The 20,491-nt window shown below is 47.5% G+C and overlaps 1 protein-coding gene across 5 annotated transcripts in view; it reads left to right on the forward strand.

The window, feature by feature from the left end:
* The window catches only part of gart (phosphoribosylglycinamide formyltransferase), a 77,810-nt gene that overhangs the window by 47,448 nt on the left and 9,871 nt on the right, over nucleotides 1-20,491 (forward strand). For all 5 annotated transcript variants that reach the window (XM_086007088.1, XM_086007089.1, XM_086007091.1 and 2 more), the window contains 10 exons: nucleotides 2,042-2,129; nucleotides 3,410-3,495; nucleotides 3,656-3,824; nucleotides 5,366-5,597; nucleotides 6,863-6,957; nucleotides 12,393-12,502; nucleotides 12,624-12,822; nucleotides 15,372-15,623; nucleotides 16,408-16,560; nucleotides 17,403-17,606. In XM_086007088.1, coding sequence (XP_085863214.1) covers nucleotides 2,042-2,129; nucleotides 3,410-3,495; nucleotides 3,656-3,824; nucleotides 5,366-5,597; nucleotides 6,863-6,957; nucleotides 12,393-12,502; nucleotides 12,624-12,822; nucleotides 15,372-15,623; nucleotides 16,408-16,560; nucleotides 17,403-17,606 — 1,588 coding nt within the window. The remainder of the gene's footprint in view (nucleotides 1-2,041; nucleotides 2,130-3,409; nucleotides 3,496-3,655; nucleotides 3,825-5,365; nucleotides 5,598-6,862; nucleotides 6,958-12,392; nucleotides 12,503-12,623; nucleotides 12,823-15,371; nucleotides 15,624-16,407; nucleotides 16,561-17,402; nucleotides 17,607-20,491) is intronic.

A 20,491-nucleotide genomic window follows, 5' to 3' on the forward strand; every position in this document is an offset into this window, starting at 1 on the left:
AAAAAAAGTTTTTCCTCATGTCGACTTTGGTTCTTCTGCCAATCACCTTAAACCTGTGTTCTCTGGTTCTCGACCCTTTCGCCAATGGAAACCATTTCTCTCTATCTACTCTGTCTAGACCCCTCATGATTTTGAACACCTCTATCAAATCTCCTCTCAACCTTCCCTGCTCTAAGGAAAACAACCCCAGCTTCTCCAGTCTATCCACGTAACTGAAGTCCCTCATCCCTGGAACCATTCTAGTAAATATTTTCTGCACCCTCTTCAAGGCCTTCGCATCCTTCCTAAAGTGCAGTGGCCCAGAACTGGACATCAAAATAACTTCCTTGCTTTTGTACTCTATGCCCCTATTTATGAAGCCCAGGATCCCGTATGCTTTTTTAACCGCTTTCTCAACCCGCCTTGCCACTTTCAACGATTTGTACACATATACCCCCAGGTCTCTCTGTTCATGCATCCACTTTAGAATTGTACCCTTTAGTTTATATTGCCTTTCCTTGTTCTTCCTACCAAAATGTATCACTTCGCACTTTTCTGTGTTAAATTTCATCTGCCACATGTCCACCCATTCCACCAGCCTGTCTGTGTCCTCTTGAAATCTATCACTATCCTCACTGTTCACTATACTTCCAAGTTTTGTTTCATCTGCAAATTTTGAAATTGTGCCCTGTATACCCAAGTCCAAGTCATTAATATATATCAGGGAAAGCAGTGGTCCTTGTACCGACCCCTGGGGAATACCACTGTGTACCTTCCTCCAGTCCATAAAACAACCGTTCACCACTACTCTGTTTCCTGTCACTTAGCCTATTTCGTATCCATGCTGCCACTGTCCCTTTTATTCCATGGGCTTCAATTTTGCTTGCAATTATTATGTGGCACTTTATCAAATGCCTATTGGAAGTCCATGTACACCACATCACCAGCCCTCTCTGTAACCTCATCAAAAAACTCAAATCAAATTAGTTAAACACGATGTGCCTTTAACAAATCTGTGCTGGCTTTCCTTAATTAATCCACACTTGTCCAAGTGACTGTTAATTTTGTGTAGAGAGAGATTTACTCTCTATCTAACTGGGGTTGTTCTCCTTAGAGCAGAGAAGGCTAAGAAGAGATTTGATAGCGGTGTTTAAAATCATGAAGGATTTAGATATAGTAATTAGAGAAACTATTTCCAATGGCTGAGTGGCCGATAACGAGAGGGCACAGATTAAAGGTGATTGGCAAAAGAACCAGAGGCGACATGAGGGAAACCTTTTTACGCAACGAGTGGTTAGGATTTGGAATGTGCCGCCTGATAGGGCGGTGGATACAGATGCAATAGTAACCTTCAAAAGGGAATTGGATAAATACTTGAAGGAGAAAAAATTGCAGGGCTATGGGGAAAGAGCGGGGGAGTGGGACTAACTGGATTGCTCTTCGAAAGAGCCGGCGCAGACTCGATGGGCCGAATGGCGGCCTCCTGTGCTGTACTAGTCCATGATTCTATAAAACCCAATCTTGGAATCCGCACCGATCCACTTGACCTCCCTCATCTTCTTTTGCACTTTTTTCAACCTTAAGTGATTTCCTTGGCTTAATTTCCTTCACTTAATTTTACCAATTAAAGAAAAAGATACTGCCATTTCCCAGCTGAGTTTTTAATTGAAACAAGTTCACCAAACAAGCTCTTCTGTACCAATTGTTCATCAATCTTACTCGGAGAGGCTGTGATAGAGTGGACAATTGCAATATCACACTAATGTAGGAGGAATTTGAAAGCCTCTTAAGTTGACCAATTTCTGGATATTCTAGCCATTCCGGATACATGGATGTAAATTGTTCCACTCCAGCAGGTGTCAATTTCACTGTAGCATTAAATGTATTCATTAAAAAATTTTAAATAAACTAGCATCTAGGACATTTATGTTTCCAGTACTAGCTATGGGACTTTGAGGGTTTGCATCTGAAATATTTATCAGATGAAGACCAGTCTGCTATCTATTTCCAGCCTTTTCTGTTTTTTTAGATTTTCTTTTGTTTTTTGGTTGTGGCTCTTTAGGTTTCCAAAAATGTTCTTCAAAAGATCAAGGAAAGCGTTCTTCAGAAAACAATTGATGGCATGAGACAAGAAGGAATCCCTTATGTTGGTGAGTGCAGCTTTATTTTTGTCGGCCAGTATATTTGTTAAAACTGGAGTAGGTTGGAGCCTCAAACATCAAGCGGGTAAACAAAGCTCACCTACTGGAACAGTGAGTAAAGGCACTGCCCTTTGTAGGACTAAGCTACACAGATCCAAGCTCATTTAACATCTGTGATGAGTTAGCTGGTCACAACTGGGACAGTGCGTCAGGTTGCTGCAGCATTCTCTGAGCTAGGTAGGGGAAAATCGGCCAATATTCCTGCTCCTCATTGCTGTCTAGTGATTACCACTGGAAAGTGTGTTGGGGGGGCGGAGGGCAGCATGGGCTCAGTAGGTAAGCACTCTGTGCTCAAATAACACTCTACCAACGTTGACATGTTAGAGACTTGGGCCACTTGGGCGAGGCACTTGAGGACTGTTGGTGCCTGAGGAACTCTAGCGCCTTCAGGAGAGGAGGGAGAAATTGGTCCAAAAAGTGCGTGCAGACAACTTGTATGTTGCTAACATTGAACTATTTTAATGACTTGAGTTCTGAACGCTCTTGGTAGCATGGATGGACTTTAGGAGAAGTGGAAACAAGTACAGCAGTCTCGTGGTTATGGAACTGGACGAGCAACCCAGAGGTTGAGAGTTCAAAGCCCACCATGGCAAGTTATGAAACTGAATTCACTAAATCTAGTCATTTGTGGGCTCACGCCAGGAATAAATGAGCATGAAGTTGTCGGATTGTCGTAACCCACTGTCCTTCAGGGAGGGGAACCTGCCACCCCTACCTGGACCAGACCACACTACTGGGGGACCCTCGAGAGCCTCAGGGCAACTGGGGACCGGCAACAAATACAGCTCAATAAAAACAAAAATCAGAACACAGAACCGCAGTCTCTTCTGTTGCAGTTGGTAAGTGACGCTGTACTTCTCCAGAGTAAATCCTTTGTTTGCCCCCCTTCACTTGCCCTGCCCTACTTCTGCAGACATATACATGCGGGGTATTGCAGTAAACCTTTTGCTTTTTGTCCGAGGTAGTTCGTAACTATGGCAAATTGATTTATATTTTTACTTTAACGGCATGATAATTCTTTTTGTGCTTCATATTGTACAAATTTTGGTGTGCAAATATTGCAGGCACAACTTCACCAAATGCATCCTTCAATAAGTATTTACATTTGCGTAATAAATATTTCAATAGTGAGGTTCTGTGAGGCGATCAGACACGGTAAAGTACAGAAATTGTTTAAATGAGAGATCTGCGTGAAGCAAATAATTTCCCCCCCCCCCCTTTCTTTACAGGGATACTGTATGCAGGGTTGATGCTAACCCGAGACGGACCTAAAGTGTTGGAGTTTAATTGTCGCTTTGGTGATCCAGAATGTCAGGTAGTGTTACTGTAATCTTGTAGCCTGTCTATGAGGAACATCCTTTGATGTATATTAAAATCAGGGTGCATGTAACATAATGTGGCTTCATTATATATCTTAATTATTTTTCTCCTTTTCTGTCTCAAAAACCTGATGTTGATGCTTGGCTGTGTTTCAGGTCATTCTTCCTTTATTAAACAGTGATTTATATGAAATAGTACAAGCAACTGTCGATGGCAAACTTTCTAAAGCCATGCCCTCTTGGCTGGAAACCAGTGCAGCTGTGACAGTGGTTATGGCCAGTGGTGGATACCCAGGCAAATACCCAAAGGGCCAGGCGATCACAGGTAAAACCTGCCATGCAGAAAAGCTGTGTTAAGGCTGGTGAAATGTTGCTCGCCACTTTGATGATGAAGTTGCAACTCTATATCGGCAGTGAATTACAGGGATACGTCTGTGAATAATATGGGACAAAAAAGACTTGGGTAAAACTATTAGGGGTAAAAATTCCCGAAAAAGTTAGCGCCCCCATGGCCATTTTTCCCAGGTAGCGCCCCAAGAGGAAGGAGGGGCGCGTTCCTCTTGGGGCGCGGCGAGCCAATATCGCGGCGCTGTGGCACGTTGCGCCGCGGTATTGCAGGCCTTCCTCCCCTTATTAAAGCTCACAGAGAGCAGCCGGCACCCCGCGGGGGGGCTTCACGGGGGGGGCGGGGACAGCAACAGGGGCAGATGCTGGCAGGCGGCCAGCAACAAAAATGGGCGCTAACGGGAGGCGCAAATCAACCGAATTTAGCCCCCTTAAGCATTTCATAGTTCTGTAAGTGTTAAATCTGCTGTAACACATGTACATTTGCTAGGACCACACATCGCAGAGACTTGGTGCTTGTCTCCGAATAAACTTGCTGCTATTTACATGGATTTTTTTTATATTAATGAAATCCAAGTCAAGTTTCATAGTGCAAGACACCTTCAAGAGTGAAGAGAATAGGGCAGAAAACAAGATAAACTAAAGTAGTGGGCGACACCAAACTTCTCTTCACGCGTTTCCACCCCCTTCCCTCTTTTCCTCAAGGCTTTGACTGCTATCAGAGCTATAGTTCCACAGGTGCTCTCTAGACTATGTCCAAGTCTCCATTATTCATGTCACAGCCTTGATGATGACTGAGCTACTCACTGGTTAAAGAGTTGAGCTTTCAGAGGGCCGGAGTAGGGGGCGGCGGGTGGTGGCGTGGAGAGAGTGTCAAGCGTTGGTTAATTATCGTGCTGTAGTCAAGGCCGTGATGAATTGAGCCATACAGAGCAGGAAAGTGCCAGGTTTGATCACCGGCCTGTGCAGAGTTTGCTGACCTCGGCTGCTGTAATTGACCTCGATGCTCCCGAATTAAGAAGAGCAAAATTGACAAGGATCCTTATTCCTGACCACTCCCCAGTGATCTGCTGGAAGTGTGGTATATGAACATTGGGCAGGCCTGTGATATCCCTTGATTACTGACACTTGCGCTCTAGAGTGACACACAAAGAGTGGCCATTTGGGTCAGATACTGGAGCACTTCGGGTGCCCTTTGTACCTCAGTAGAGGATCAGCCATGCTCGACGGGCTGAATGGCCTACTCCTGCTCCTATTTCTTATGTTCTCAGTAAGCAGTCATTGCCTTCAGGAGAAATAATGTAAAAAAGAGAAGTAAAAGTCTACAGATTGTAGGGGAAGACGAGACTGATGGAGGTGAGAAGTTCTAGTTTAGTAGGTCCTGGGGAAGAATGAGCCTTGGTTTCAACACAACGAGGATGCCAAGAGAGTATGTAAGGTGGCATATTTACAGCTTATGCAGGAGCAACTGTTGATTAACAGCATCGTGCTTCTTTAACCTAAAATTCGTTTATTTTGCAGGTTTGTCACTCGCGAAGGACCTGGGCCTGCAAGTGTTCCATGCAGGTACTGCACTGAAGGACGGGACGGTTGTGACGAATGGTGGTCGAGTACTTACAGTAACTGCTGTCAATAAGGACCTGATCAGGGCAGTGGAAGAAGCCAATAAAGGTGTAGAAACTGTTCAGTTCCAAGATGCTGTTTACAGAAAGGACATTGCACATCAGGCCATTGCATTCATAAAACAGTCCAGGTTTGTGTCTAAACGCAAATAAATCTTTTCTTGACGGGGTGAGGTGTAGTTCAGCATGGGTTAGGAAGAAATATGCTCTTCCAAATCAGCAAAAGTAGGTTTAAAATTCTAAACTGCCTGTTGCTGGGCTTAGCTATGTATACCTATATAAAATCTTAATGCAATGTTTTGATATGTGAAAATGCAAGTGTAACAAAAGATTATTAAATGCAATTAAAATAGATTTATTAAATTACTGGTTTAAACTTCCTCGATGCCTTAATTAGGTGATGCATTGCTCTGTGAGCTGCAGAAACTAAGCCGGCCCGAGGTTAGATCCCAATCTGTGGGGAGTTAGCTGATCTTTGCCAGAGTAGCAGTGGAGCCACCACATTAGCCTATAGTGCTTTTGAACTAAAGGGGGGAAAGATCAGTCTGATCAGATCACTACCCAGTGACATCTGCTGGAAATATGTGGGCGGGGTGGGGTGGGCCGACAGTATGCGGCTTTGCTGTGACGTCCATATGGCCAAACAGCCTGCTGTGACCTGCACAGTCCAGGCTTGCACGTCGAGAATGGGCATTTGGATGAGGTACCAGAAAGCAACAATGCTTGTCAAATCATGTCCCAGTATGAGTCAATGTCTCCAAGAAAGAAGAGAAATCGGGAGAGCATATTGGCTCATTTTTGTGGCCCTAATAATCCTGTACTCCACTTTGAAGACCTTATCAGCAAAGAGCACTTCCTTGCTCCCTCCCAAATTAATGCACTGCTTTAAGGATTGTGAAGGGTCAACTGTGGGACAATTATTTAATTGGCCATAGGATGGAGAATGTGACTCGTCGAGCAGTGTTTGAAAGAATTTTGGTTGCCAAGAGTTATTGAGCACCCCATGTCCGCAATCTGGAGCTGAGACCTAGATTGTGAAATATTGGTCTCTAGCTAAACACTGACTCCAAAGGTTTGTTTTCAGCAATTCGGGGCTCATTTCACATCATTGAAGTTGCCAGGTCAAACCTGTGATTTTATGAGTTACCTTCTGGGCAGCTCATCTCACCCACAGAGCCCAAAGTGTTAATGAATAGAAATTTATTTTTGTAATACATTGAAGCAAACCCTGGTGGAAAAGAGCATGATACAAGATTTCAAACAGCTTCTAGATTAATTTGAGTTGTATTTTGAAAGCATTTATACCTCTTATTTTCCTGTGTCTGCTGAACTTGCATATTATCTGTTTCCCCCCGCGCCCACCCCCCCCCCACCCTAACCCAACCCCTTCCTGCAGAGGACTGACCTACAAAGACAGTGGAGTTGATATTGCGGCTGGGAATGCTTTAATCCATTCAATCAAACCACTTGCAGCAGCTACCTCCAGACCAGGTAGGCTGGTATCTGTTCTAATTGAACCACACACCACTATAATCTCCTGTATTAGGAACAGATGTATTTTGACAATTTTAAACCTTATTACAAGATGGGACGCATTTCCCAGTGGCCTGCTTGACTGCCTGCTCAGGAATAGATACCGAGGAGAAAATAGCATTAGTGGGGAAATTCAATATTTTTTTTTATGGATTCAATTGTCTGTACTTCAAAAAAAAATGTGACTTTAATAGGATTCTGATGCAATGTTACATTTTTTAAGGAGGAGGTGGTGATGAATTTGTACAAGACTTTGATTGGGCCACAGTTGGAATACTGAGAGTAGTTTTGGACAACACATTGTAGAAAAGATATTGGAGCCATGGAGGGGTAGGGGGAGTATGATGTAAATTTACTAGAATAATTCTGGGGAAATGAGCGGATATAGTTACATTGATAGACTTGGGATAACCAAGGGGTGTATTGTGGTAAACCACTGTTATCGTTCACAACCGTTCACTATTGTTACACTGTTGTTATCACTGTTTACACTGTTGTTATCACTACACAAGGTTACCTCTTGCCACGCACGCTGTTATACCTAGGCATACCTCAGCTGACTCCGCCCATGGCTCCGCCTGCTTGCCCAGGTATAAAGGTGACTGATTGGCTAGTATTCTTCCTTGTTGGAACCGATCACCCACGAGGGTGGGCTCTGTTATTTAGCCAATAAAAACCTATAGTTACTATCTTAACTCGTCGCTTTTCATGGAATGAATTGATAGGTATATCAATTTTATTGGCTAAATTTTGAAATGAATGGACTGGAGCAGCCAAACGACCAGCCAAACGGCCAGCTACAACAGCCCCAGCAGCCGACTTGGCTACGAGCCCTCCGACCGCCGTACCTGGATCTAAATCCACAGGCAGCGAATTCAGCCCTCGACTTCGATCACTGGCTGAGCTGCTTTGAATCCTACCTGGTAGCCTCCGGCGTGCCATCGGAAGCCGACAAACTAAGAGTTCTGACCGCCCAGGTGAGCCCTAAAGTATTTGCACTCATCCGGGACCTTGCTACATACGAGGACGCCCTCGACCTGCTAAAAGAGCAGTACCGGAGCCCAGTAAATTCAATGCATGCCAGACATCTCCTAAGATCCCGCTCGCAACAGCCAGGAGAGTCTGTAGATGAATTTTTACGGGCGCTACAAACACTCGGCAGGGACTGTGACTTTAAAGCTGTATCGGCTGCACAACATGCTGAAGGAAATATCCGTGATGCCTTCGTGAAAGGCCTTCGGTCCGACTACTCACGGCAAAGACTGCTCGAATCAAAGGACCTCGGCTTGAAAGCAGCTGCAGCCCTCGCTCGCTCCCTGGAAGTGGCCCATCGGGACCTCGAGGCGTACTCCGGGTACAGTGCTGCGCGACCCTGGGACTCGGGCCCGACTTCGGCCGCAATACCCCTCGCACCGCCGCCCCTGGGACCTACTACGGCGTCGGTGTCCCGGAATCGATCGGGACCGCCACCCTCGGGACCTGCTGCGGCAGCGGAGCCCCGCGATCGGGCCGCCAGCTGCTATTTCTGTGGCCAGGCGAGACATCAAAGGGCGCGCTGCCCTGCAAGGAACACGACCTGCTCCGGATGCGGAAAAAAAGGCCACTTCGCAAACGCCTGCAGGGGGAAAGCCACAGACGCCAGCAGTGCCTCATGTGAGTCGTGGGGGCGGCCATCTTCTCCGCCATTTTGTCCAACTTCGACCTCGTGGGGATCCGCGTCATGGGCGCCGCCATTTTGTTCGCCGCACTCGGCCGCCATTTTGTCTCCAGACCCGACCACCGCCTCACCTACCGACTACAGCAGCTCACTCAGCCATACACTGGCCTCCGTCACGCTTGACCAAGCTCTCCCGCATCATCTGTCCAGGTCCATGATGGACATCGAAGTAAACAGCCACGCCACGACCTGCCTGTTCGACAGCGGGAGCACGGAGAGTTTTATTCACCCAGACACGGTGCGCCGCTACTCCCTCACTGTCCGGCCAACGCGCCATCGGATCTCGATGGCGTCGAAGTCCGTCCCATTCAACAGACGTCAGCGGCTACTGTGTGGTGACCCTGTCGGTTAGGGGCACGGAATATAAAAACTTTAACCTTCTCGTCCTGCCCCAGCTCTGCGCTGCCGTCCTACTAGGGCTGGATTTCCAATGCCACCTTCAAAGTGTCACTTTGGCATACGGTGGACCCCTCCCCCCACTCACAGTCTACAACCAGCAGTTTTTAAACCGCCCGCCGCGTACCACCTGCGGCCTCTCCACTCTCAAAGTCCCGCCCCCCTCCTTGTTCGCTAACCTCACCCGCGACTGTAAACCCGTCGCTACCAAGAGCAGGCGGTACAGCGCCAGGGACAGAGCTTTTATTAGCTCTGAGGTGCAGCGACTCCTGAAGGAGGGCATCATCGAGGGGAGCACCAGCCCCTGGCGTGCCCAGGTCGTAGTCGTTAAGACCGGCAATAAACACCGCCTGGTCATCGACTACAGCCAAACCATAAACCGGTACACCCAGCTGGACGCATACCCCCTTCCCCGCATATCTGATATGGTCAACCAGATTACACAGTACCGGGTATTCTCCACCATCGACCTTAAGTCGGCCTATCACCAACTCCCTATCCGCCCTGAGGACCGCCAGTATACCGCCTTCGAGGCGAATGGCCGCCTCTACCACTTCCTTAGGGTTCCCTTCGGCGTCACCAACGGGGTTTCGGTCTTCCAAAGGGAGATGGACCGGTTGGTTGACCAGAACGCGCTGCGGGCCACGTTTCCTTATCTAGATAACGTCACCATCTGCGGCCACGACCAGCAGGACCATGTTAATCTGGAGAAATTCCTCCGTACGGCCCAACGGCTGAATCTCACTTACATTTCTCCTTATTGTATGTTTAACACCTCGCGCCTTGCCATCCTTGGCTGCGTAGTAGAGAACGGAGTCATCGGCCCCGACCCCGAAAGAATGCGCCCCCTCATGGAGCTTCCCCTTCCCCACTGTCAAAAGGCACTGAAGAGAACCCTGGGGCTCTTCGCTTACTATGCCCAATGGGTGCCCAATTATGCGGACAAAGCCAGACCCCTCATGAAGTCCACCTCCTTCCCCCTGACAGCAGAAGCATGCGCAGCCTTCTCCCTCATAAAAGGAGACATTGCGAAGGCCACAATGCACGCAGTGGATGAGTCCATCCCTTTCCAAGTGGAGAGCGATGCATCCGACTTCGCCCTAGCTGCAACCCTTAACCAGGCGGGGAGACCTGTGGCCTTCTTCTCAAGGACCCTCCAGGGCCCTGAGATCCGACACTCTTCTGTTGAGAAGGAGGCCCAGGCGATTGTGGAAGCGGTACGACGCTGGCGGCATTACCTGGCAGGCAAACGATTTACCCTCCTCACCGACCAGCGTTCGGTTGCTTTTATGTTTAATAACAAGCTGAGGGGCAAAATCAAGAACGACAAGATCTTGAGGTGGAGAATTGAGCTCTCCACCTACGATTACGATATCTTGTACCGGCCTGGTAAACTCAACGAGCCCCCAGATGCTCTATCACGAGGTACATGCGCCAACGCGCAAGTTGATAGACTGCAGACCCTCCACAACGACCTCTGCCACCTCGGGGTCACTAGACTTTACCACTTCATTAAGGCCCGCAACCTGCCCTACTCCATCGAGGAGGTCAGGACCATGACCAGGAACTGCCAAGCCTGTGCCGAATGCAAACCGCATTTCTATAGGCCGGACAGAGCAAGCCTGATCAAGGCCACCCGCCCCTTCGAGCGCTTGAGCATCGATTTTAAGGGGCCCCTCCCGTCCTCTGACCGTAATGTGTACTTCCTCAACATTATTGACGAGTACTCCCGTTTCCCCTTTGCCATCCCCTGCCCAGACATGACCAGTACCACGGTCATCAAATGCCTGAACGAACTCTTCGCCTTGTTCGGGTTCCCGAACTATATACATAGCGACCGGGGCTCATCCTTCATGAGCGAGGAACTTCGCCAGTTCCTGCTCGCGAGAGGTATTGCTGCGAGCAGGACCACCAGCTACAACCCCCGGGGGAACGGCCAGGTGGAAAGAGAGAACACGACAGTTTGGAAGGCCGTCCTCTTAGCCCTAAAGTCTAAGGGCCTCCCAACCTCTCGCTGGCAGGAAGTCCTCCCGGCAGCGCTCCATTCCATCCGGTCACTGCTTTGTACTGCCATTAACGCCACCCCTCATGAGCAAATGTTTGCTTTTCCCAGGAAGTCGACTACGGGAACCTCGCTACCAACATGGCTGACTTCTCCGGGGCCCGTCCTGCTGCGGAAGCACGTGAGGACCCATAAAACGGACCCCCTGGTTGAGAGGGTGAACCTCCTGCACGCCAACCCCCAGTATGCCTATGTGGCATACCCAGACGGACGGGAGGACACAGTCTCCTTGCGAGACCTCGCACCCTCGGGCACCCCTGAGATACCACCGTTATCCCCCACCACTCCCCCAAATCCAGCTCCTGTAGGCGGCATGCCGGAACCCCAGGAGCCTTCGTCGACCCCGCAGACACCAGCACTAACATCGGATACTGCACCACCGCCGCCGCTGCTGCGCCGATCAGAAAGACTTACGAGGCCTCCTGATAGACTGACATACACGAACTGGTAGTACACTTCACCCCGCCGGACTCAATTTTAAACAAGGGGTGAATGTGGTAAACCACTGTTATCGTTCACAAGCGTTCACTATTGTTACACTGTTGTTATCACTGTTTACACTGTTGTTATCACTACACAAGGTTACCTCTTGCCACGCACGCTGTTATACCTAGGCATACCTCAGCTGACTCCGCCCATGGCTCCGCCTGCTTGCCCAGGTATAAAGGTGACTGATTGGCTAGTATTCTTCCTTGTTGGAACCGATCACCCACGAGGGTGGGCTCTGTTATTTAGCCAATAAAAACCTATAGTTACTATCTTAACTCGTCGCTTTTCATGGACTGAATTGATAGGTATATCATGTATTCAATGGAGCAGCGAAGGTTAAAGAGGGAATCTTTAACAGAGAGGGTTAAGTTATTAAACAGTATTAGAGGGTAAACAGTTAAAGATTATTTCCACAGATCAGTGAATTGGGTAACACAGGAGCATAAACTTGGACTGAGTACTAAAAGCATAAAGGGGGAGGTTAGAAGAAATTTTCTCGCGCAAAGTATGACTAGAATGTGGAATGTATTACTGCAAGTGGCCATTGAAGCTGAGTTACTCATAGCGTTTACAAATGAATTAGATGAGCACTATTCAGTGCTCTGGCGAAACAGAATTGAATAAATAGCTCCAATGTGGAGTTAGCACTGTACAGGCACAGTGGGCCAAATGGCCTCCTTCTGTAGTGAAACCTCTGATTCTAAGAAATCGTTTCTTTCTAATTCCCAGGCTGTAATGCTGAGCTTGGAGGATTTGCAGGCACCTTTGATCTAAAGGCAGCTGGATACTCTGATCCAATCCTAGTCTCTGGAACTGATGGAGTTGGAACCAAACTTAAGGTGTTTGCATGTATTAGAACTATAATTGGAATAGAATGATAACGAACATATACCATGGTGTTATTAACATTAATTTTCTTTTCTTCTCTCCCTATCCTAACCCCATGTTGACTGTGGACAGATTGCCCAGATGTACAATAAACACGACACGTTGGGTCAAGACCTGGTAGCGATGTGCGTAAACGATATTCTGGCACAAGGAGCAGAGCCGCTTTTCTTTCTCGACTACTTTTCCTGTGGTAAACTGGATGTGGGTGTGGCGCAGACCGTGATTGCTGGTGTTGCAGAGGCTTGTAAAATGGCAGGATGTGCACTGTTGGGTAAGGCATTACTGTCGCACGAACACTATTTCCGATGATGCTGGTCAAAATAAGAATACACTCAGGACTGTTTTCTGAGTCAATACATTACAAGTCCAATGAAGGAAGCACAAGTATTAGATCTGGTTTTGGTTAATGAACTGGGGAAGTAAGTGACCTGATTGCAGGGGAACATTTAGGGGCCAGTGGTTGTGACATAATTATGAAATGATGAGGTGTCAGCCTTGGCTCAGTGGTAGCATACTTGCCTCTGCATAAGAAGGTTGTGGGTTCAAACACCACTTCAGAGACACGATCTAGGCTGGCACTTCAGTGCGGTACTGAGGGAGTTAGGCACTATTGGATGTGCCGGCTTTTGGATGAGATGTTAAATCCAAGTTCCACCTGCCCTCTCAACGTGGATGTAAAAGATCCTATGACACTATTTGAAGAAGAGCAGGGGAATTCTCCCGGTGATCTGGCCAATATTTATCCCTCAAACAAACTCACTGAAACAGCTTAGCTGGTCATCTATCTCACTGCTGTTTGCGGGACCTTGCTGTGTGCAAATTGGCTGCAGGATATAAGGAAAGGGCAGCCAAATTAGATTTGAGTAGATGGTTCCTTCCTTACTGAGTTTCCTGCTCACTAAGCATTAGTGGAGAACAGTTTCCGTTTGAAAGTTAATGTGCTAACCATTTCATGCTCATTTTCTCCCCTCTTTTCCTCAAAGTGTTGACTCTTTGCTGGGGTACAATTCCGCAGGTACCAGTTCCCTCCAGTACCTCATCTAGTGGAAAGGTTATTGAACCTTGGGAGCAGTGTTCCCTTTAAGCCGTGCGGCTCTCTGGACCTCCCGTGCGGCTCTCTGGACCTCCCGTGCGGCTCTCTGGACCTCCCGTGCGGCTCTCTGGACCTCCCGTGCGGCTCTCTGGACCTCCCATGCAGCTGGCTCGCCGGCTTTTCAATGGCAAAAACTGCTCGTGCATAGTATTTTGGCTGGGCCGCGCACACCCATAAACAAAAATTAATGGGAACATTGCTTGGGAGATGTGCTGGCCGAGCAATTACCGCTATCCTGGATGAGATTGGCAAACTCGGCACAGACACCGTGTCGAACCTGGCTTGTGTGGCTCAGCTTCTCGCTGGATGCACTTGCAAGCCATCATGGAATAGATCTGAATAGCAATTCATGATTTAAAAAAAATACATTTGGGAGCTTTTAAATAGGATATTGGTAGTGATGCCCATAATGCTACATACAACAACTTTATGGTGTCCGCCATGTCACATTTCTAAACACAATTGAAAATCAGAGTATCTTAAGGCACTTTAGTGTGCTTCCTAGGTGCCAGCTTAAGAGTATTATAGACCATGGAGCCAGTTGTTTGATCATTCTCTGCCCATTAAAAGGGGAGAGGAAAATTCTAGATTGCTGGAATTAACCCTATTTTGAAACATTTCCAGTGGCTCATTTGATGAATGTGCTGTCAAGTGTGATCGTGAGCCCTATAGACCTTGACGTCTCGGGTTTGATTCCTTAGTCTGAGTTGCTGAGTTAGTTGACCTCGAGCAGGTTGTCGGTGGGGGCACGACACTTGACCTCCGTAACCCTGGGATAGAGAGCGGAAAATCAGCTGGGGGATGCACTCCTTCCTCTGCTGGAAAGTAAATGTGCATGGGCAGGAGTAGACTTGGCCATGATGCCTCTATGGTCAAATATCTTTCTGACGTTTGCAGTACCGGATCATGTTGGTGAGGTACCCATTGAACTGCATGAGTCAGTATTTTCAGGAGAGCGAGGCAGAAAATTAAAAACATTTTTTATTGCTGTGAAAAGAAATGAATTTCCCCCCTAAACTTCTCTACCTCCGTCTCCTCCTTAAGACGCTCCTTAAAACCTACCCCTTTGACCAAGCTTTTGGTCGCCTGACCTAATATCTTCCTGTGTGGGTGGCTCGGTGTCAAATTTTGTTTGATAATGCTGCTGTGAAGAGCCCTGGGACATATTACATAGAATATACAGCACAGAAACAGGCCTTTCGGCTCAACTAGTCTGTGCTGGTGTTTATACTCCACACGAGTCTCCTCCCGTTCTATCTAATCTCAGCCTTTCAGCATATTTTTCTATTTTTCTCTCGTACTCGTCTCGTTTCCTTTTGAAAGCATCTAAGCTGTTTGCCTCAACCACTTCCTCTGGTAGTGCTAACCACTTTCTGAGTTAAGAAATTTCTCCTTATTTCCCCATTGAATTTTTAAGTAACTATCTTGTATTTATGGCTCCTAGCTTTGATTCTCCCACAAGTGGAAACATTCTCTCCACATCTACCTTGTCCAACCCATTTAGAATTTTAAAGACCTCAATCGGGTCACCTCTCAGACTTCTCCTTTCCAAAGGGAAAACAAGGTTACGTTAAAGGTGCTACAGTATATAAATGCAAGTTATACAGAATATGCATTTGACAGGCTTTTTATTTTTTTTCTGTGTGGTGCTGTCCAGTTCTGTTAACATTGTTATGACCATTTGAGTAGTAGTGGTTTTATTCTCTCCTCTTCTACCTGTTTTGTAGGGGGAGAGACTGCCGAAATGCCTGGGATGTATTCCCCAGGACAGTACGATCTGGCTGGCTTTGCAGTGGGAGCAGTGGAACGCGGACAGACGCTCCCACAGCTGGAGCGCATCTGTGCTGGCGACGTCGTCATTGGCGTTGCTTCATCTGGTCTCCATAGTAACGGCTTTAGCCTTGTTCGGACAATTTTGGAGAAGTCCTCTTTACAGTGTTCCTCCCCAGCACCGTGCAGCTATGGCTCGCAGACACTCGGTAAGGGTTGAAACGGAGTGTGGGTGTTATGAGGCCTTTACTGCAAAACACCTACATCTTGAACTTGACTTGATCGTTTTACATCAGGGAAACTCATTATACAGCCAGCAGGCCAACGTTGGTCCTCCTGAGTCTCTGATCTGGCCTTTAGCCAAGCCCTGCAGTGTGACCCTTTTGAAGGGTGAACACGAAGGGGCCTTAAGGTGGGTGTGTGAGAGCAACCCTTGAGCAAGTCACTACTTGGGTTGTGATCCCGCAACCAAAAAGCAGGGAATACATTCTATGGACAGTATCCCAAAATGGTTACAGTTTCATGCTGTGTCTTCCATTTGTGCAGTCAGTGTCTTAAGGGATGCTTTGCTTTTAATTTATGCATCTATTGAACTTGGGATATCAATTTAAAAAAAAAAAATCTAATTTGTAAAGTATTTTAATGAATTTCCCCTGATTTGAAATAAATGCGTCCCAGTGAAATATACTTGCTGCAGACTATTTCCTTATTCTTTTAATATCAGAAGTTTTTGGGATGTTCCTTTTGAATGTCTAGTTAACCTTGCATTAACAAGCGTGCCTTCCCCCCCCCCCCCGTAACCCATTCAAAACAGGTTAGCAATTGATAGCTACTGGGATTCAACTGTTTTAAAGTTGGGTTTTATAGCCAGTTCCCTGTTTTCCTATCAGAAAACTAAAATGACAGCCTTAAAATCACAGGTGGGTCAGCCACTTACGGCATTTGACAATGGAATTTAAGTTTGTAAAGATCTTCCTTTTAACTTTTTTGCAGGAGAGGTGCTGCTGACACCAACCAGAATTTATGCCAAGGCCTTGCTGCCAATTCTACGCCTGGGATATGTGAAGGCTTATGCTCACATCACTGGAGGTGGACTGCTAGAAAATATTCCCAGAGTTCTTCCTGAAAATCTTGGTGTTGCATTAGGTGAGCGCTTGTTACAGAGTGTTACATAGTAGAAGGAGTCGTTCATTTAGCCCATCAGTTGCTGTGGCATTTTTGTTGGCCATGGCAGCTCTATCTTTTCAATCCCGATTCCCTGTATTTTTTACATATCCTTTAATAACGTTTCTTGCCAATTAAATATCTATCTCCCTGTTCTGTTGATGCCAAAATTAAGTGTGAAGGGTAGGGGGTTAAGAAAGAATTTAGTAATCTTCGTTAATAGTAAACTGGGACTAGTTGCTCTAATAGTGCATTGAAGTCCCATTTGGATGGGACTGATTCAGATCCCAATCTTGTCTATCTCATTGGATAACTTACAAGTCGGATAAAATTCCCTCTGAACTACTTAAACGTCAGAATAGTACTGTACCAATGTGACTCTTTTTGTATCCCACACCAGCTACTTTTGCTTTCTGAGACCTTTGTGAATGACTGCCAGCCTTGCACTGTGGATTCAGGTCCACCAGCAATGGGATTGAATGGCCTGAGCCAACTTCACTTAAGACTCTTACAATTGGCATAGAGAGAAGATTTGAATTCCATCTCTTGGGGCTGGATTTGAGCCTCAGTTTCTGAGATTGTATTCTAACCCAGTACTGTTAAAAACACCTTAATCTGTGTTGTTATACAGTCAATACGCTTTTAAGTATTGAATAATCTTTTACTTTGAAATGACCCAAAATCTTTTTTTCTAAATACTTCTGTTGCTGAGAGAGTGCATTCATTTGTGAGGGAAGGGAATCAGTAACAAAATGTGTGAACTCTGAAGAACTTCAGATTCTCCTCCAATACTTCAATGGTACCTTTTTATTGACGTTTAAAAGATGCATCATGTTGGAAGATTCCTGAAATCTTTTCGTGGCTACAGAGAGATGGGGCCCTTTCTGAAGAGGAGATGGCTCGCACTTTTAACTGTGGAGTGGGAGCTGTGCTCATCGTGGATGAAGAGAAAGCTGAAGACGTGTTGCAAAGTGTACAAAGCCACTACGAGGCGTGGACCATCGGAAACGTTGTGCCGCATAAAACAGGTTACGTATTGTCCATTAACTGTGTACGCGTGGTGAAGGAAGGAGCAAGCTGTCAAGAATGTTGTTTATCAGAGTTCCTGCCGATTTTCTAATTATTAGGCTAGGCTGGTAAAACTTAATTGTTTATAACAGTAATTATTTGCCTACCATAAGAACATAACATAAGAAATAGGAGCAGGAGTAGGCCAATCGGCCCCTCAAGCCTGCTCCGCCATTCAATAAGATCATGGCTGATCTGATCCTAACCGCCAATCCACTGAAGATACAATAGCAAAATACTGCGGATGCTGGAATCTGAAATAAAAACAGAAAATGCTGGAAATATCAGCAGCTGCCTGACCTGCTGGGTATTTCCAGCATTTTCTGTTTTTATTGCTTCAAAGATCATTGTTACTGAATTCGCGATGAGTTGGTGGAGTTTAGCAATTGGAAGACATCAGCTGTTCTGATGGTGCAGTGGCTAAATGCACCACATGCTGTGGCACTGAGACACAGAGACCAGGAAAGTCTCTTAATTGATCCCTCGCCTGTTTTAAGTTAGCCAATCTCACTCGGGCAGAAGTGGGGGAGGTTGAGAGAGTTGAACTTGGTGGTTGGGGCTAAGGAGACAAACAAACAAGGTTCCCACTCCTGATCATTTCCTGTAACCTCAGCTGGAAGGTAGCTAGATGTGTAACCTCTACTAAATTAGCTGATCACAATTAGGGTCTCGGTCTCTCTGGGGTAGAAGGGGATAATTCAGCCAGCGGTTCCACTCCTGAAGGCTACCTAGTGACTTCTACTGGCAAATACGAGTGTGGATATCGGGTGAGAACAGGAGTGGGCTCAGCTGTGATATCCTCCATGATCAGATTGCCTGCTGATACTTGCCATATAGGTTCACCGAAGGTCTGTCATTGCCCACCAAACCAACGCGCGCACAACCATACCCCAGCAAGATTTGGGTGCCTTCAGGAGAGATGGGGAAGAAATTGAGGGAGAGGAGAGACCATATCTGTGCACTTGCTGGTGGTGTCTTACCCTTTTTACTGTGTTGAATTGCTGGTTAAAATTAGTTTAGGAGAAGATCTTTCGTGCATTACTCCTTCTTGTGCTCGTGCTCCAAACTGGTGGAGTGATGGAGCGGGGAAGGAGAGGAACAAACCTGTCCCTTTATAGAACACTAGCTGGGGGTGCCCGGCGGTGCCGAGGCTTTTTTGAGGGCATGTTGTTGTTGGAAGAGAGAGAGGGAGCGACTGGGGGGAAGAGAAAGAGGGAAGGAGAGAGAGAGAGGGAAGGGGAGAGAGAGGGAAGGAGAGGGAGAGAGAGAGGGAAGGAGAGGGAGAGAGAGGGAAGGAGAGGGGGAGAGAGAGAGGGAAGGAGAGAGAGAGGGAAGGAGAGAGAGAGGGAAGGGGGGAGAGAGAGAGAGAGGGAAGGAGAGAGAGAGAGAGAGGGAAGGGGAGAGAGAGAGAGGGGGAGAGAGAGAGAGAGGGAAGGAGAGAGAGAGAGAGAGGGAAGGAGAGAGAGAGAGAGAGGGAAGGAGAGAGAGAGAGAGGGAAGGAGAGAGAGAGAGAGGGAAGGAGAGAGAGAGAGAGGGAAGGAGAGAGAGAGAGAGGGAAGGAGAGAGAGAGAGAGGGAAGGAGAGAGAGAGAGCGGGAAGGGGAGAGAGAGAGAGAGAGAGAGGGAAGGAGAGAGAGAGGGGGAAGGAGAGAGGGAGAAGGAGAGAGGGGGAAGGAGAGAGAGAGGGAAGGAGAGAGAGAGGGAAGGAGAGAGAGAGGGAAGGGGAGAGAGAGGGAAGGAGAGAGAGAGAGAGGGAAGGAGAGAGAGAGAGGGAAGGAGAGAGAGAGGGGGAAGGAGAGAGAGGGGGAAGGAGAGAGAGGGGGAAGGAGAGAGAGAGAGGGGGAAGGAGAGAGAGAGAAGGGGAAGGAGAGAGAGATGGAAGGAGAGAGAGAGAGAGGGAAGGAGAGAGAGAGAGAGGGAAGGAGAGAGAGAGGGAAGGCGAGAGAGAGGGAAGGAGAGTGAGAGGGAAGGAGAGAGAGAGAGAGGGAAGGAGAGAGAGAGAGAGAGGGGGAAGGAGAGAGGGAAGGAGAGAGGGGGGAAGGAGAGAGAGGGGGAAGGAGAGAGAGGGGGAAGGGGAGAGGGAAGGAGAGAGAGAGACTGGGGGAGAGAGAGACTGGGGGGAGAAGAGAAAGAGAGAGAGATTGGGGGGGAAGAGAGAGAGAGACGGAGTGTGAGAGAGAGAAAGAGACAGAAAGAGAGCGAGCGAGAGAGTGGGAGTGTGAGAGAGAGAGAGACTGGAAGTGTGAGAGAGAGAAAGAGACAGAAAGAGAGCGAGCGAGAGAGTGGGAGTGAGAGAGAGAGAGTGGGAGTGTGAGAGAGAGAGAGTGGGAGTGTGAGAGAGAGGGAGAGACTGGGAGTGTGTGAGAGAGAGAGAGACTGGGAGTGTGTGAGAGAGACTGGGAGGGAGTGAGAGAGAGAGAGACTGGGGGAGAGAGAGAGAGAGACTGGGAGAGAGAGAGAGACTGGGAGTGTGTGTGTGAGAGAGAGAGACTGGGAGTGAGGGAGAGAGAGAGAGAGATTGGGAGTGTGTGAGAGAGAGACTGGGAGTGTGCGAGAGAGAGAGAGACTGGGAGTGAGAGAGAAAGATTGGGAGTGTGTGTGAGAGAGAGAGAGAGAGACTGGGAGTGTGAGAGAGAGAGACTGGGAGCGTGAGAGAGAGAGAGAGAGAGCGAGAGACTGGGAGCGTGAGAGAGAGAGAGATTGGGAGTGAGAGAGAGAGAGATTGGGAGAGTGTGAGAGAGAGAGAGATTGGGAGTGTGAGAGAGAGATTGGGAGTGAGAGAGAGAGAGAGATTGGGAGTGTGAGAGAGAGAGAGTGGGAGTGTGAGAGAGAGAGAGATTGGGAGT

The sequence above is a fragment of the Somniosus microcephalus genome, chromosome 14 (genome assembly GCF_052327205.1).
Source record: "Somniosus microcephalus isolate GS21.2 chromosome 14, FLI_Smic_1.0, whole genome shotgun sequence".
NCBI lineage: Eukaryota > Metazoa > Chordata > Chondrichthyes > Squaliformes > Somniosidae > Somniosus > Somniosus microcephalus.